This window comes from Lagopus muta, chromosome 7 (genome assembly GCF_023343835.1).
Source record: "Lagopus muta isolate bLagMut1 chromosome 7, bLagMut1 primary, whole genome shotgun sequence".
NCBI classification, from domain to species: Eukaryota; Metazoa; Chordata; class Aves; order Galliformes; family Phasianidae; genus Lagopus; species Lagopus muta.
This window is the reverse complement of record NC_064439.1, coordinates 15,644,799-15,658,304: the sequence shown is the minus strand read 5'-3', so window position 1 is coordinate 15,658,304 and position 13,506 is coordinate 15,644,799. Positions and strand designations below refer to the sequence as shown.

The 13,506-nt window shown below is 34.9% G+C and overlaps 1 protein-coding gene across 2 annotated transcripts in view; it reads right to left on the bottom strand.

The window, feature by feature from the left end:
- The window catches only part of ODAD2 (outer dynein arm docking complex subunit 2), a 75,450-nt gene that overhangs the window by 38,622 nt on the left and 23,322 nt on the right, over positions 1 to 13,506 (bottom strand). For both annotated transcript variants that reach the window (XM_048951806.1, XM_048951807.1), the window contains exons 11-16: positions 9,381 to 9,527; positions 8,854 to 9,063; positions 8,467 to 8,703; positions 6,625 to 6,735; positions 5,962 to 6,116; positions 2,957 to 3,199 (exon numbers count right to left, since the gene is read on the bottom strand). In XM_048951806.1, the coding sequence (XP_048807763.1) occupies positions 2,957 to 3,199; positions 5,962 to 6,116; positions 6,625 to 6,735; positions 8,467 to 8,703; positions 8,854 to 9,063; positions 9,381 to 9,527 (1,103 nt within the window). The remainder of the gene's footprint in view (positions 1 to 2,956; positions 3,200 to 5,961; positions 6,117 to 6,624; positions 6,736 to 8,466; positions 8,704 to 8,853; positions 9,064 to 9,380; positions 9,528 to 13,506) is intronic.

The following is a 13,506-nucleotide window of genomic DNA, read 5'->3' as shown; positions in this document are numbered from 1 at the left end:
TGTTTACAGATGAAAGTTTAGTAAAAGCTTTTTTGCATCATTTCATTTCAGAAACTTGATGTCATAGCCTCACTGAACATTGTGATACATCTATGCAAAAAAAAAAAAAAAAAAGGGTCACAATTCTCAGAATTTATGTTGCTTTATAAAATACCTGAAACTAAATAAGCTGCTGATTTGATTTAGTTCTCTTCAGAACTCAGATTTAATACTGAGCATTTCCTGTAGAAACATCAAAATGAATGGTTGAATACACATACACACGCATAGCCTACACGTCTGCTTGTCATATCTACCATCTTTTTCTGTTACAGTATTATTTGCCAGACCTTTTGAGAACTCTAGCACTATAGCCTGCCAATCTAGACCACAAACACAAATGTAAATAAACAAAGTTATAGTGACTGTATTGTGCTCACTGGAAAGATTACAGGGTCTGGTAGAATGTAATCTTGTCTTTTCTGAAACCACAATTTAGCATGTTTCTTAAAACTTTCACTATTTGCTATAGGGTGCTTTGTACCAGTGAGTCAAACTCCATCCGTCTGGCTAAAATATAGTGCTCACCAGAATGTCATATATTTACCTGTATTTTTTAAATAGGACTTAATGACTGGAAAGCTGTTTATCTGATCTATATCATAAAGCTGTAGCAGCATTTGTTTTCAAAGTAGGAATATGTACATGCTACTACACACACACTATCAAAATATATAACCTTAACTTGTGGTCCATTATCCCCTTCAAGGATGTGGCATCACAAAAACACATCACATCCAGTACTCAGAACTTGAGCACCCATGAACCAACCAGTGTTCAATTCTGGAATTCATGTCATTTGTTTATTTATCGAATTGAGCAGAAACATATAAATGTTTCTTGATGTTAAAAAAATTCTCAGAAACAAAAGTCTTAGTCCCCAGTTCTGCAATTGGGACAAAATAGTATTACAGACTATTTATACTCCTTGTATTTGGCCACTTACTCTTCTCAAAAAAGAGAAAAGGGGTCTGTATGAAAAGCTACAGCTTCAATTCCTTCTATACTGGTCTAAGGAGAAGGAACAAGAAACAGGTAGTCTTTGTTTCTAGGGGGAAGAAATTGAATACCTTAACTCTGCTATAGGCAGAGCAAAAACCAAACAAATTATTTAGATGTGAGTAATTGTACTGACATCACTGTCTGAACTAAGTGTTGTTTAAATATTTTCCTCGATCAGGATCAAAGTTGTCCTCACCTGGTTGAATCATATTTCTGATAAAGATAACATTATCTTTTCTAGTGCTACAAGTCTGAACTTCCGCTACAATACTTCCAGTAAATATCACAGTCTTGCTTACGTGAGCAATTTTTGTGTAATGTATTAATTAGCATATTTTGCTCCTGGACTAAGATCTTCCTTATTCATTAATGTTATAAAATATTTTTTAAAAACAAACAAGCAAGGAACAAAACTTTTTCAATGTTGAGAACCTTCACTAGAGAATTTTTTCATATGAACTGAATTCAACATTTGAATCCTTCACCAGCTCTTGGCAAACTTTGAAATTTCCTCCCAAACAACCTGCACTCTCTCCTCCTGAAAAACAAGCTGGACTTTGTTTTATCACAATTTTAGCAGCAATTTGTGTTATTTTTGGTGCTTATACTGACCGCATTCCAGTGTGAAGCTATCCATACTGGAAGTGATCCATACATATCCATACACAGAAGTGATAGTCCTGAGTCTGAGATTTCATAATATCAATTTATATTTGAAATTTCTTTGAAATTTCTCCTTTGATTTGCAGTGTTAATTTTGGTAACATATTCCTGTAGAGGTAGAAGTTTAGTATTCTTCATTTGAGATACGTAGCGAAGATTTTTTCATTTTTACACTACATGGCACTTTTACACTACATGGCTGACAGTTTGCACAACCCATGTTTACAGTTGTGTACCATCTATCCTTTTGCCACTGGGTGACAGCCAAAGCATGAAAACAAACACCCTATTCAGGAAAAGAATTCCCTGCACTGCTATATGAATATCAAGTGAAGTATGCAAATCAGATCAGGAAGAGCTTACTAAAACTTTCTTTCTGATCTTCCATCTGTGTAAGGAGGGAAATATGCAGAGAATCTTGAGGTAAATATCCCTGCTAGGGAACAGTAAGCACAGTGAATGCCCACCACAACTTTTAACTGGAATGCTTAATCATAAAAGTCAAGAAACTTTGTAAGCTGTACAAATCTACATAACAAAACCTAGGAGAGTAGCAACTCTTTCAGTAAAAAGGCAGTCTTTTTCTTCAGTCTTGTAAAGAAGTAAGAAGGGGAAAAGAGGGTCAAGGAAAGTATTAGTTCTTAAATGATGAAGGTGGACAAAACTTATAAAATACAAATAATACTCTGTTTCATAAAATTCCATATTATTTTTTATGACAGTGAATGCACACCTTCCTTCTGAAATGGCTTTCTCTAATTTAGGAAATTATTTATTACAATACGATAACAGTAGGATAGTAGATAGTCCATCAACTGCCTGAGTTAAACTCCATGAACTGTAAATATCTTTTCAAACATCTCTACTACATGAACTAACTATTCTGTGATTGCAATGCCATAAAATTCCATTTGAACATAAGAAAAACAAAACAAAACAAAACAAAACAAAACAAAACAAAACTATCTTGCATTGAGGAAGTTAAAAAACTGGAGAAGGTTTCCCAGAGAAGCTGCTGAGTCTCTATCCATGAAGATATTCATCACCTGACTGGATGTGATCCTGGGCAACCTGCTTTAGGTGAGCAGGAAGGGTGGACTAGATGATCTGAATAGGCCCTTTACAACCACACTGGTTCTGTGATATCTGATTACTGAGATACATCTTTTTCTACCTTTAATGTTCACCCAAAAATATTAACAACGTCTTTCAGTAATTATTTTTTCAGTATTTAAAAATATAAATAGCTTACATCATATTCTCAGGTTCTGTTGCACAAGCTCCCACTGCTTTCGTGACGTTCACAAGTAATGCCTGATTAGTTCCAGTAAGTAACTTCACTAGGGGTGGTATTCCACCACATTTACGGATAATTGATCGATTTGCTGGTTCTTGGCAACATTCCCCCAGTGCTCCAACGATATTTACAAGAACTTCTTCAGGTTGATCAGTGAGCAGTCCTACCAAAGCTTCTGTGACTTTATATTCATGAAATCTAGACAACAGCAATAAAAACAAAGTTGTTATTTTCAGTGTTACCATTGCAAGGTAATCCTAAGGAAGTTATTTTGCAGAACAAATCACAGTACAGGTAAAACATCCAAATCAGTTATTGAAAGGTTGACATACAGCACCACTTCTTATTTTACATTTTTTAATATATTTCTCTGATTTAACTTTCTGAGAATCTACAGAGTCATTTGAGGGCTATTTAAAACTTAACATATAGACACAATATCTATCACTAGCTGAAAACACTGAAAGACTGGCAAGTAAAGTGGCATCCTAATTTCCAGTTCTTTTTCCTGCCATATCAACAACAGCTCAAGCAGGAGTATATGAGACTCTCTTACACTTCACTGGAGCCAAAGGATCACCCTTACTTTTCAATAAATGTTAGTCTCAGAAGTTCTATATCTTGCTCAAGCCTAATATGTGCATTTTCTTAATTCTGATTTTTTAGATTCTGATGGCATATGTACAGCAGTTACAATAGAAGTAAGTTTTTCCAAGCTGGTTTCAATATAACAATTAACGTAATCCAGAAAGGAGAAACTCCTTTTTCATGATTTGCTTGTTTTTTATATACTTTAACTTAAAGAAAAAATTTTTATTTGTTCAATTTAATTTGGAAATGTCTCTTTTTTTCTTTTTTCAAGAGGAGACATCCTTAGCATGAAAAAAAAAAAAAGCAACAAAGTAAGTGAAAAATTTTAAATATTTATTTCTCTGGCTACTTTATCTTTGTTGCAGATTAATTGCTTCATAGGTGAAATAATATGAGCAGGCTCTGAGATGGACAGGCTACAGACTGACGGAGTTGCTGGCTCGGGCCATCTTGTGTCCAGAAGCAGTACGGCTGCTCGCACACTAATGAATCTGAGCTAGTCACGCCCAGGCACCTGTATCAGCTCACTGCTGAGTCAGCACAACTTCTCAGCAATTTATTTCTTGTAGAGGAAGTACTGCAGAGTAGTCTGGAGATAATTATTAAGTGGCCCTGCAGGAACCAGTCAGCTTTGCTAGTTCTAGCTTCGTGCCAAACTCAAGTTCATCCCTCCAGATCTACTCTGTGTTTTCACATTATCCTCCCTCACTGTTCTGCAGCGTACTCCCATCCTGACTTCAGATAGGATTTACTGCTTCAGACTCAGCAGTACATAATACATCAATTCAGCACAAGTCTGGAGCAACGCCTGACTAGTAACCTTCACAGAGCTTCATGCCCTTGTGAAGATACATGAGTAACCTGGAAAAAATCTGTTTGAATTTTCACAGAATTATTGGCAATAGCTACACTAATTATTTATTTAACAGGCAAAGGCTCATTCTGTAGCCTTGAGGACAAGAAGCACAACATAGCATCTGTGTCAGTAAAATCTTTTGTCCTCACCATTCAGGGTGGCCTCACCCCTTCTGCTTAATGGAAAAAATCTATTGCTTCTGCTGGCCATGCCTGAGCATTCCCCAGGAGACTGCTTCCTGGCACAGGACAAACCATGCAAGAGACTGCTAGAACTTAAACAATATGGATAACCGTAATTTAGTGATGGAACCCAAGGCATAGTCCTACTTATTCTATTAGTATAGATGGAGACATTCAGTTCACTAAATCGTTGGTCTGAAACCTATGTGCAGATACCCAAAGCCCACAGAAAAGAAGGATACACCTTGCTGAAAAGCCAGGTTACTGTAAAATGAGCAATGCAAAAAGTAGGACAGAAGAAAAGTATGTAGAGACCAAGGTTCTGTATAACAACAGTTTGGTAACTCATACAGAACAATAAAAAGCCAAATTTTAAACTAAGATTATTGGAATTATTTCAGATTTTTATCCAGCATTTACTCATTGTATCTGCATGTCCAGCAGAGTACTAAAATTAGGGCTGCAGGAAGAGGTTACTTCTTACTGTTTCACCTCCCAATCTGTCAATCTTGCATTCCTCTACAGGGTAGGGTATCTTCAGCAGAAAGCCTAATACATACTTCAGTGGAGCAGGCGTTTTACCAAGGTAATGTGCATTAATCTGATGAATTAATTCAAAATGAGAGGGGCTACATATTCTCAGTCATTAAACTGAGATTAAATTCAGATTATCATAAAAGATAGGGAGTGATAAGTCATGATGCCAAATTCTTAGATAATTGTTCTGGGCCCTGATACTGAGAAAATACATATGTATCTATGCTAGGATTCCTAACACTTAAATCTAGTCCTTTAGAAGCTGGGTGTCCAGATTAAGTTGCTTTCCTGAGCTTCTTCTGTCGTTAAAAAGAGAGGATTCTAGGTTAATTGTTCTAGATTCCAATATATTTCTAAAAAAGTGGACCTAATATGTGCCTCAGAATGAGATAATGTGTATTCTCCTATTCAACCTGAACTGTTAAAGCTAAATGTACTGGCTACTCTCCACCAGGTAGCCATGATCCCAGTTCGTAAGACAGAGAGGAGCGGGGATATCAGATATACTCACATGTAACATGTTTTCTGTTTTAGTACACCTCCTGCCTCAATGTTCTATACTCAGAGCCACCAATTGTCCGCAATCACCTTTAAGATTCTAGGAAATTAACACTATTTCCTGGGCACTCTGATGAAGTCACGCAGCAATTTTTTCTCAGTATCTAAGTTGAAAGCCTCACTAAATACAAAACACGGTTTTGTGGAATCACAACACAATATTTTTCACAAAAATAGAAGCCCATAAAATAAAGACATTATAGCGTAACAAAAAAATTGTGAAGCTGAATAGTTACTTTGATACGTTTTCTTCACTGATTGCACATTTCCAGATTGCTCCAGTCACAGCTGCTAAAAGTCTTTTATTTTCAGAGTTATCAAGTAGAACAGACAGTGGTTGTAGACCTCCATGCTGTCTAACCAGGTCACGTGTCTCCTTATCTTCTGCACACTATACAAAAAATTAAATACATATATTATACAAAATACGTAGAGCAGCATCTTCAAAATGTAGGTATATTATGATGTAACTAGTCAAAACTCATACAGAAGAAAATGCAAATATTTTATTAAATTACTTGAATATGCTGACATCTCACTAAGGGAAATCAGGCAGTAAAGAGTTACTAAATATGTAGCAGTGCTTCTGAAGTCGTACTGTTGATGTTGCCTGCAAATAAACATTAAAAATGTTGCTTTTTGCACCACCTCACACCATTGGTTAACAGTGGAATTTAGGTCTTACATACAAGAGGAGCAAGAATGGGACTGCAACATCAAATATGCAGTGAAAACACCCTCATAAGTTTAGCAAAAGAACATCAATTATTTTTGCAAAATAATTTCTCACACTTTAGAGAAATAGTAAAACTGAGGAATATTAAAGATAAGTGAAAACTACATATGAAAATAAAGCACAAATCCTGACTCCTATCTACTGATTAAGATAATACAGTTACCTTGAATATGGCACTGGCACAATGCATTTGAAGCTCCTCGTGTTCACTTCTCAGATTTTTCACAAGGTTTTCAATCATTCCTTCTGTTCTTATTGCAAGTCTGTAACTTGGCTAAAAATACAAACAGTGCATTTTAAACCCTGTGTATTAACAGTGACAATAGTCAATGCAGTCAGTATCACTAATCCCAGTAATAACACAGTACTAAAATTCTAGGCTTTGATATTGTGAAACTTTGTATTCTATTTTAAACTCAAGTCAACTATAATGCCTTGAATATACCATTTATGTTCTCAAAGTTAAACAATTACATAAATTCACTGTAGGGCTGTGTCACAATAAAACCAGGAACTGCAGTGCCTACATTGTAACCAGCTTGCTTAACCAGAATGCAGAATGTTCTGAAAGGTGTTCAGACTTCCTGCTCAGAGCCAGGGAAGAAACAGATTCTTCAGAACTGGATTACCAATACCCATTCATTTCATCCACAGTCATTAACCAGAACAAAAGATCTATTCACTATTTAAAAGGAACTTATAACAATATGGAGACTGACTTCTTACACTGAATGATAGATAGCACAGGTATAAAAGGGTTTTTAACTAAAAAAGAGGAGATTCAGGTTAGATGCTAGAAGGGAACTTTTTGACTTAGAGGGCAGTGAAGCACTGAAACAGACTGCCCAGAGAAGCTGTGGATGCCCCATCCTTGGAGGAGTGCAAGGCCATGCTGATGAGGGCCCTGGGCAGTCTGGTCAATGGTTGGTGTCTCTGATCAGAGAGGGAGGTTGGAATGGGATGATCTTTAAGGTCCCTTCCAACCTAAGGCATTCTGTAATTCTATGGTTCCTATAATAAGGTTAGAAAAACATATTCTTAGCATTAATATTTTTCATTGATCTTTCCCCAATTTTTTACCAAGACACTGGAGCAGAGCACCATTAATTAAGAGAAGGGAAACAGCTGTGTAAACTCATTTAGAGTTCCCCCCAAAGTATGTCCAAATTTGGCAAGGTAAGGAACTCTTTAATACTTTTCCTTCTCATTATTAAAGCTAAGAATGCTGTCACATTGAGCATGTATAAGTTTGTGTAGTTCAAGAAACTATTTTTGAAAATATAAACTTTTATAATGAAAAATCATTTGAAAAATTATATCTGTCTCAAATTCATCAAGAAAAGTTATCTGTATCTTTGACCTTAAGCACAACATACCTTTAATTTCAAATGAGTCCACAAATGGAGAAATAACAATTCATCTAAGATGGATAGGGTGAAAATAATTGTATTCAAATTTAAAAATTTAATACACTCAAAGCTGTGAAACCTGACAAGAAAATCTGTAGAAAAATCACATATGTTCTTTTCTTCTTTTTGCAATTGATCAGATGCATTGTCAGCGTGAATTAAGTGAGATGGTAGAACACACTGCCTGCATCTTACATTGGATCTTCTGGGCAACATTTGCAGGTTATCATTGCAGAACTTGAATGTCCTGATTAACTAAATATATCATCTCAATTTGCCAAACTTCATTCATTAAGCTCCATGGAAAAATGAGAGGCTCGTAAAGTATTTCATTTCTCTCTCTCTATTTTTTTCATAAAGTACTCTTAGCCTTAAAAATAAAAATAAAAAAGTGGTCCTTAATACAACCTGCAATCTTCTCAAAAACACTTTGCACAGAGTGTCTACGTGTAAAATGCAAACTTCCTGATGGGATAAATGCCATGGTAACTGTCCTGGAGAAAATTCATTTCTAAATGATAGTCAAGTGCAATACTTCCTTTTAATAGTTACTTGTCTTAGTGATTAGAAATAGCATATACATAGGTTTTACTTACCTCTGAGGCGCATTCTTGTAATATCCCTACAACTGGGGTTAGGATGTCTACATGTGAACTTTTAAGCCACTTAGCCAATAATGGAATGCCGCCAGCTTTACGGATTGCTTCCTTATTTTTGGTACTTCTGCTGCAGCTCCAGAGTGCTAAAGCCCCACAGCGTGCTTTTTCAGTATCTTTTGCTTGATACGGTATAAGACCAGTCGATCTCACTGACATACAATCCAACAGCCCAACCTAGAAAAAACAAACATATTTTTAATTTTCTACAAGTGTGTTTGATGCTATACTGCTTTTTTCAGTGATGGCAACTACTATCTGAAGAACCATATAAACAACACATCACAAACTTTTTATGAAAAAAATCTATGGGAAATGTCTGCTTACCAGTCTCTTGATTCCTCCATAATGTCTTACTGTACTTCGTGCTCGTTTAAATCTAGCAACATTAGCAATTGTTTCAGCAGCCAAACATTTTAGATCTGTATCTGGAGAGTCCAGTATTTTCACCATGATCTGTAAGCCTTCAAGATCCACAATTGCATGTCTGATCAGTGTATTTTGACTAATTTCTTTTAGGATTTTTAATGAACCAATCTAAATAATGAAATATAATAGACAATAAGTGTTATTTAGGAATACATAAATAGAAAAAATATTTTAAATGTTTAAAATGTTTAAAATGCTGGGTTACGTAACAATTCATCATTCAAATAGGATCAGAAGAAAAGAAGGAAACCAAAAATCAAGGAAAATTATTTTTTCTAAGGAGTCCTTGAAATTGAGAAAATGTAGGAATAAAATGAGAAAAAAAAATCATTACTTTGTATCCTGTACAAGCTAAAAATTTTGGAAAAAAAAAAAATCCTAATAGAAAAGGTATGTTTACTGCTCTATTCAAAAAAGCTGCTTACCTGACATTTAATTTCTTCTGTATCAAGCAAATTAATTAACACTTCAAGACATCCAATGTCTCTGATGGCCAGCTGGCAAGTTTCTTGAGCAAGGTTGAAGTCTCTCATTGCACACAGTGCAATTACAGTAGCTGTTGGATTACCTCCCTAAAATATAGCAAATAATTAACATATATACAGAGTATTAAGTATGAAACTTATCTCTTCTACTAATTCTAGTAAAACTACTTCCAAAGAAGAAATCTGCTCAATTTTTTTTATTCTATGTTATTAAATAATGTAGACATAATAAGAAATGGAATTGTTGATCAAGACTTCAAATAACACATAGATTGAAGTGAGAATAATTAGCACAGATGACAAATGACTAATACAGCCTATTTAGAATGGACTGGCAAATTAGATAGTCAAGTACTGAATATTTGAGGGAAAAGAAACAAAAATTATTCAAGGTTCTTTCAGACTAGAAGAGGCCTTCAGTGTTAGGGATAGCACTGAGCAAGTATATAGGGACTGACCATTCAAAGTTTCCTTTAATACTGACTTTGTCTCTCTTAATATTGAGATATAATAGGAATCAGGTTAAAAATAAATAGAAGAAGTTTGTTCCTTAAAAAAGGTATTAGACAAGTAGAATTAGTTGTGAAAGGATTCTATGAAAACCAATACTTCAGAAGAATGATTTCATGAAAAATAATCAATTGAAGTTAAGTAAATCATAAATATCTCAGTTTTCAACTGCCTGAACTACACACGGGTAGGGCAGGGAGAATATTAGAGAGACTTGTATTTGCCATGTTCCTATCCTGCCCTGAGCATCCACTTATGGGTCTTGGTTTCTTCTTCCTTGGTAGATTATAAGCAGGTTCACATTACTGTAAGTTATGTAGCAAAATTTCCCACATTTGTGGAAATCAAAGGTTAGTCCATCTGGAGTGGAAGAGAAGAGCTTTAAGCAAAGAAAACTTTTCTTGTGAACATTCTATCTCCCTCCCTTTTGCAGTCAGGATACTGGGTACACTGACTTATGATCTGCCCCAGACCAGTCTCTTCAAGTCCAAATTCAAGTTCACTTACATGTGAATAGAAGTTATTGTAAGCCTGCAAGACTGTTGTATGAAACAGACATGAGATGCACTATTCAGTTTATTAAAAAGTAGGTTAAGGCATGATTTATTCATAATGAAAGCGTACGACTGTGAGAAAAAGTAATGTAATCACAGAGCAATCTAGCAAGTCAGCATGATGTGCAATTTGAAGTTAAAGGTACTCAAATTTACATGAGGAGTAAAGTGTGAGTTTTTGACTACATTGTTAATCATCTTTTGGAAGAAATTACTTTGAGTGACATTAAATTTTCCAGCAATGGAAAATTTTTTTCAGTCAAGACTGGATAGAGTATATCTTAGCAACAGCTACTACGCTGAGACTAAGAGAAAGGCCAAAAATAAATCCAACGGTAGGCAGAAAGTTAAATGATGTGATAATAATGGATTATTTTGAACTCATAATACAGATTTAGTGTTTATCAAATCAGGGAGGAATCCAGCTGCACAGAAATTAGGAGGGTTGACCTACAATGGAACTGCAATAGAAGCTGGAGTGTACAAACAATGCCAACTGGTGCTCATGAAGAAGTTACAACTTAGTGCACACAGAAAATTGAACTACTGTCTCAACCTCCCAAATGCCTTTGAATTCCAGAGAAGCCTTGGCTCACATCCAGATCTGAACTGAGCCACCAAGCCCATCTCCTTTAAATGACACCTCCGCAACTGTCAAGGACTTGAGGGCAACACTCCCCAAAATTTGTCAATCGGAGCACAACATTTTGAAATACAGAACATATAGAAGATGAGTAATGCTTGTGAAGTGAAACAAATAGATCTAGCAAAAACATTAACATTTTGCAGCATATCTCTAAAATGTAAACAGAAGCAGTAAAACAAATATGCTGTAAAAAAGTATTTAAATTTAACATGCTCTTCAACATAAAAGGTAGCAGAGAATCACAAATGAGAAAATATTATAAAATCAGTGAGAGAAAAACACTTGACGAAGTTTCAGATTGATAAATTATAACAGGTAAAACGTTTCTGATTATCAATGAAGTATGCGTGGATGGCACTTCATAGCCAATTTTTACTTACATTTCTTGCAACTACACCCATCCACAGAATTTTTCTACAGCAAATTGTTTAAATGCATCTATAAGCATCTGTAACATATAATGTACTGAAGAAAGATTCCTACAATTTTATTATCTTTTTTAGTTTTGTTATAATTTTGATTTCAGTAGAAAATGAAACTTGTGATTAGCTTGAAGAACATATTCTGATCTATTCCTACAGAACAAAATACTGTAACAATTTCTCAAATATTTTCCTATAGAAATAAGTTTGTCCGCATATTAAGGTTTAAATGATCTCTTTTAGTGAAAGTCTACAAAATATGACAGCAAACCAGACAGGATATTCTGTAGCTCAGAAGAATTAACAGTTATCCTTTGGTAAAGTTTCTGGTCTTTTCATACAGCTTAGACTTTGAGATTTACTTTGCTTTAAATTATATTGCTAACCTATGCTGTCTCTTCCTGTAGGGAAACTACATTTGCACATAATATAGTAATTCATGTTTCACTTATCTTACATGCAGAATGCTTGCCATTAGATATTTAATATGGCCCAAATTTTACAAAATAATACAATTTGTTTTTTCCTATATTGAATGTATAGAAGTATATATATACACATGTATTTCATTTTTTTCAGTTTCAAAGCTGATGGTAAAAGCACATAACCTATATTTTTAAAATAAAATCACAATAAAATCTTTGTCATATGTTCTGAAGCATCAGTTCTATTAAATATGACACTGCAATTCCAAAAATCATTTTTTCTTTTTTGAAGTTATCATTTCAGCAGGTCTTCCAATACTTACAAAGTTTAACATGCACAGAAATAGTTACCCCTCCACTTAGTCGACATAAAACCTACATCATATTGCTATAGCATTTGAAATCTGGTACACTGCATAGAAAATAAACTCTACAGGCAATAATCATTTTAAGGTTTCACATAAAGCACAGATTTAGTTCAAAGTCTACCTCTCTTCATATACGTTGGTATAACACACATATACCCACAAAATGAATGAAGGTAGAACTTCATTACTGCTAGATTATAAGTAAAATGTCTTTTGTGAAACGCATGTAATGTCTCTATTCTGATACTCAGAGCTCAGCTGAGAATTACAGAACTGATAGCTATATAAAATTAAAGTAGAACGAGTAGCAAAGCTTCTGTTCTCTTGCTTTTATTTTTGAAGTGTTTCATAGAGCACTATTATAATACTATAATGCATAGATTAATCTACTTAAAAATTCTAATGTATGAATACAAAGGCAGACGTATGAGATAATGATTGTACACACATCTGTGAGTACAATCTTGCTTTCTACACTGGGAGGAAGATTAGAAAAAGACCTGTATGTGACCTTACCAGAAAATGTCTCCATTACACCTCTGAACAGGGTGTGGAGTCTGTCTTTATATTCCTTCCTCAACTTAAAAAGGATTTTCAGCAACGGTGAAAGCTACAGAGGTGTCATACAAAATTTGCTGAGTTATGTTTTCATTCTTAAAAAGGTTTTCTGAAGGCAGCCCTCACTGTTACATGTATATTCTGAATTCTGTATGCCTGTCTAACTTCACAGCTGGGCATCATAACATAAATTTGAACTGAATGGAGACAGCCTGCCAAGCAATTCAGATCTGCATATCAGATGTTGTGTAGTTATTCCACATTCTTTGCCATTTCCAGTTTTCAGGAGTGCTCTCATATTTACATCCAGAACTCAATAATAAAACAAATAAATAAATGAATTCTGACCAGTGCTTGGTTGTCAGTTCAATATTAGAAACATCCTTATTCGGTGATGTTTCCCCAATTGGCTGAAATTATCAGTCAGTCCATGCTGAATGCACAGCAAGATGCAAACTTGTGCAAGGTGCATGAACTTCTGCCTGCATCCAGGTCCCCTTTTCACTTGCTTGCATCAGGCTTTCAGAAATTTTTCCATAGGATCTCAAAGAATGCTGGGCTTTGCTTTGGGGGTATTTATATA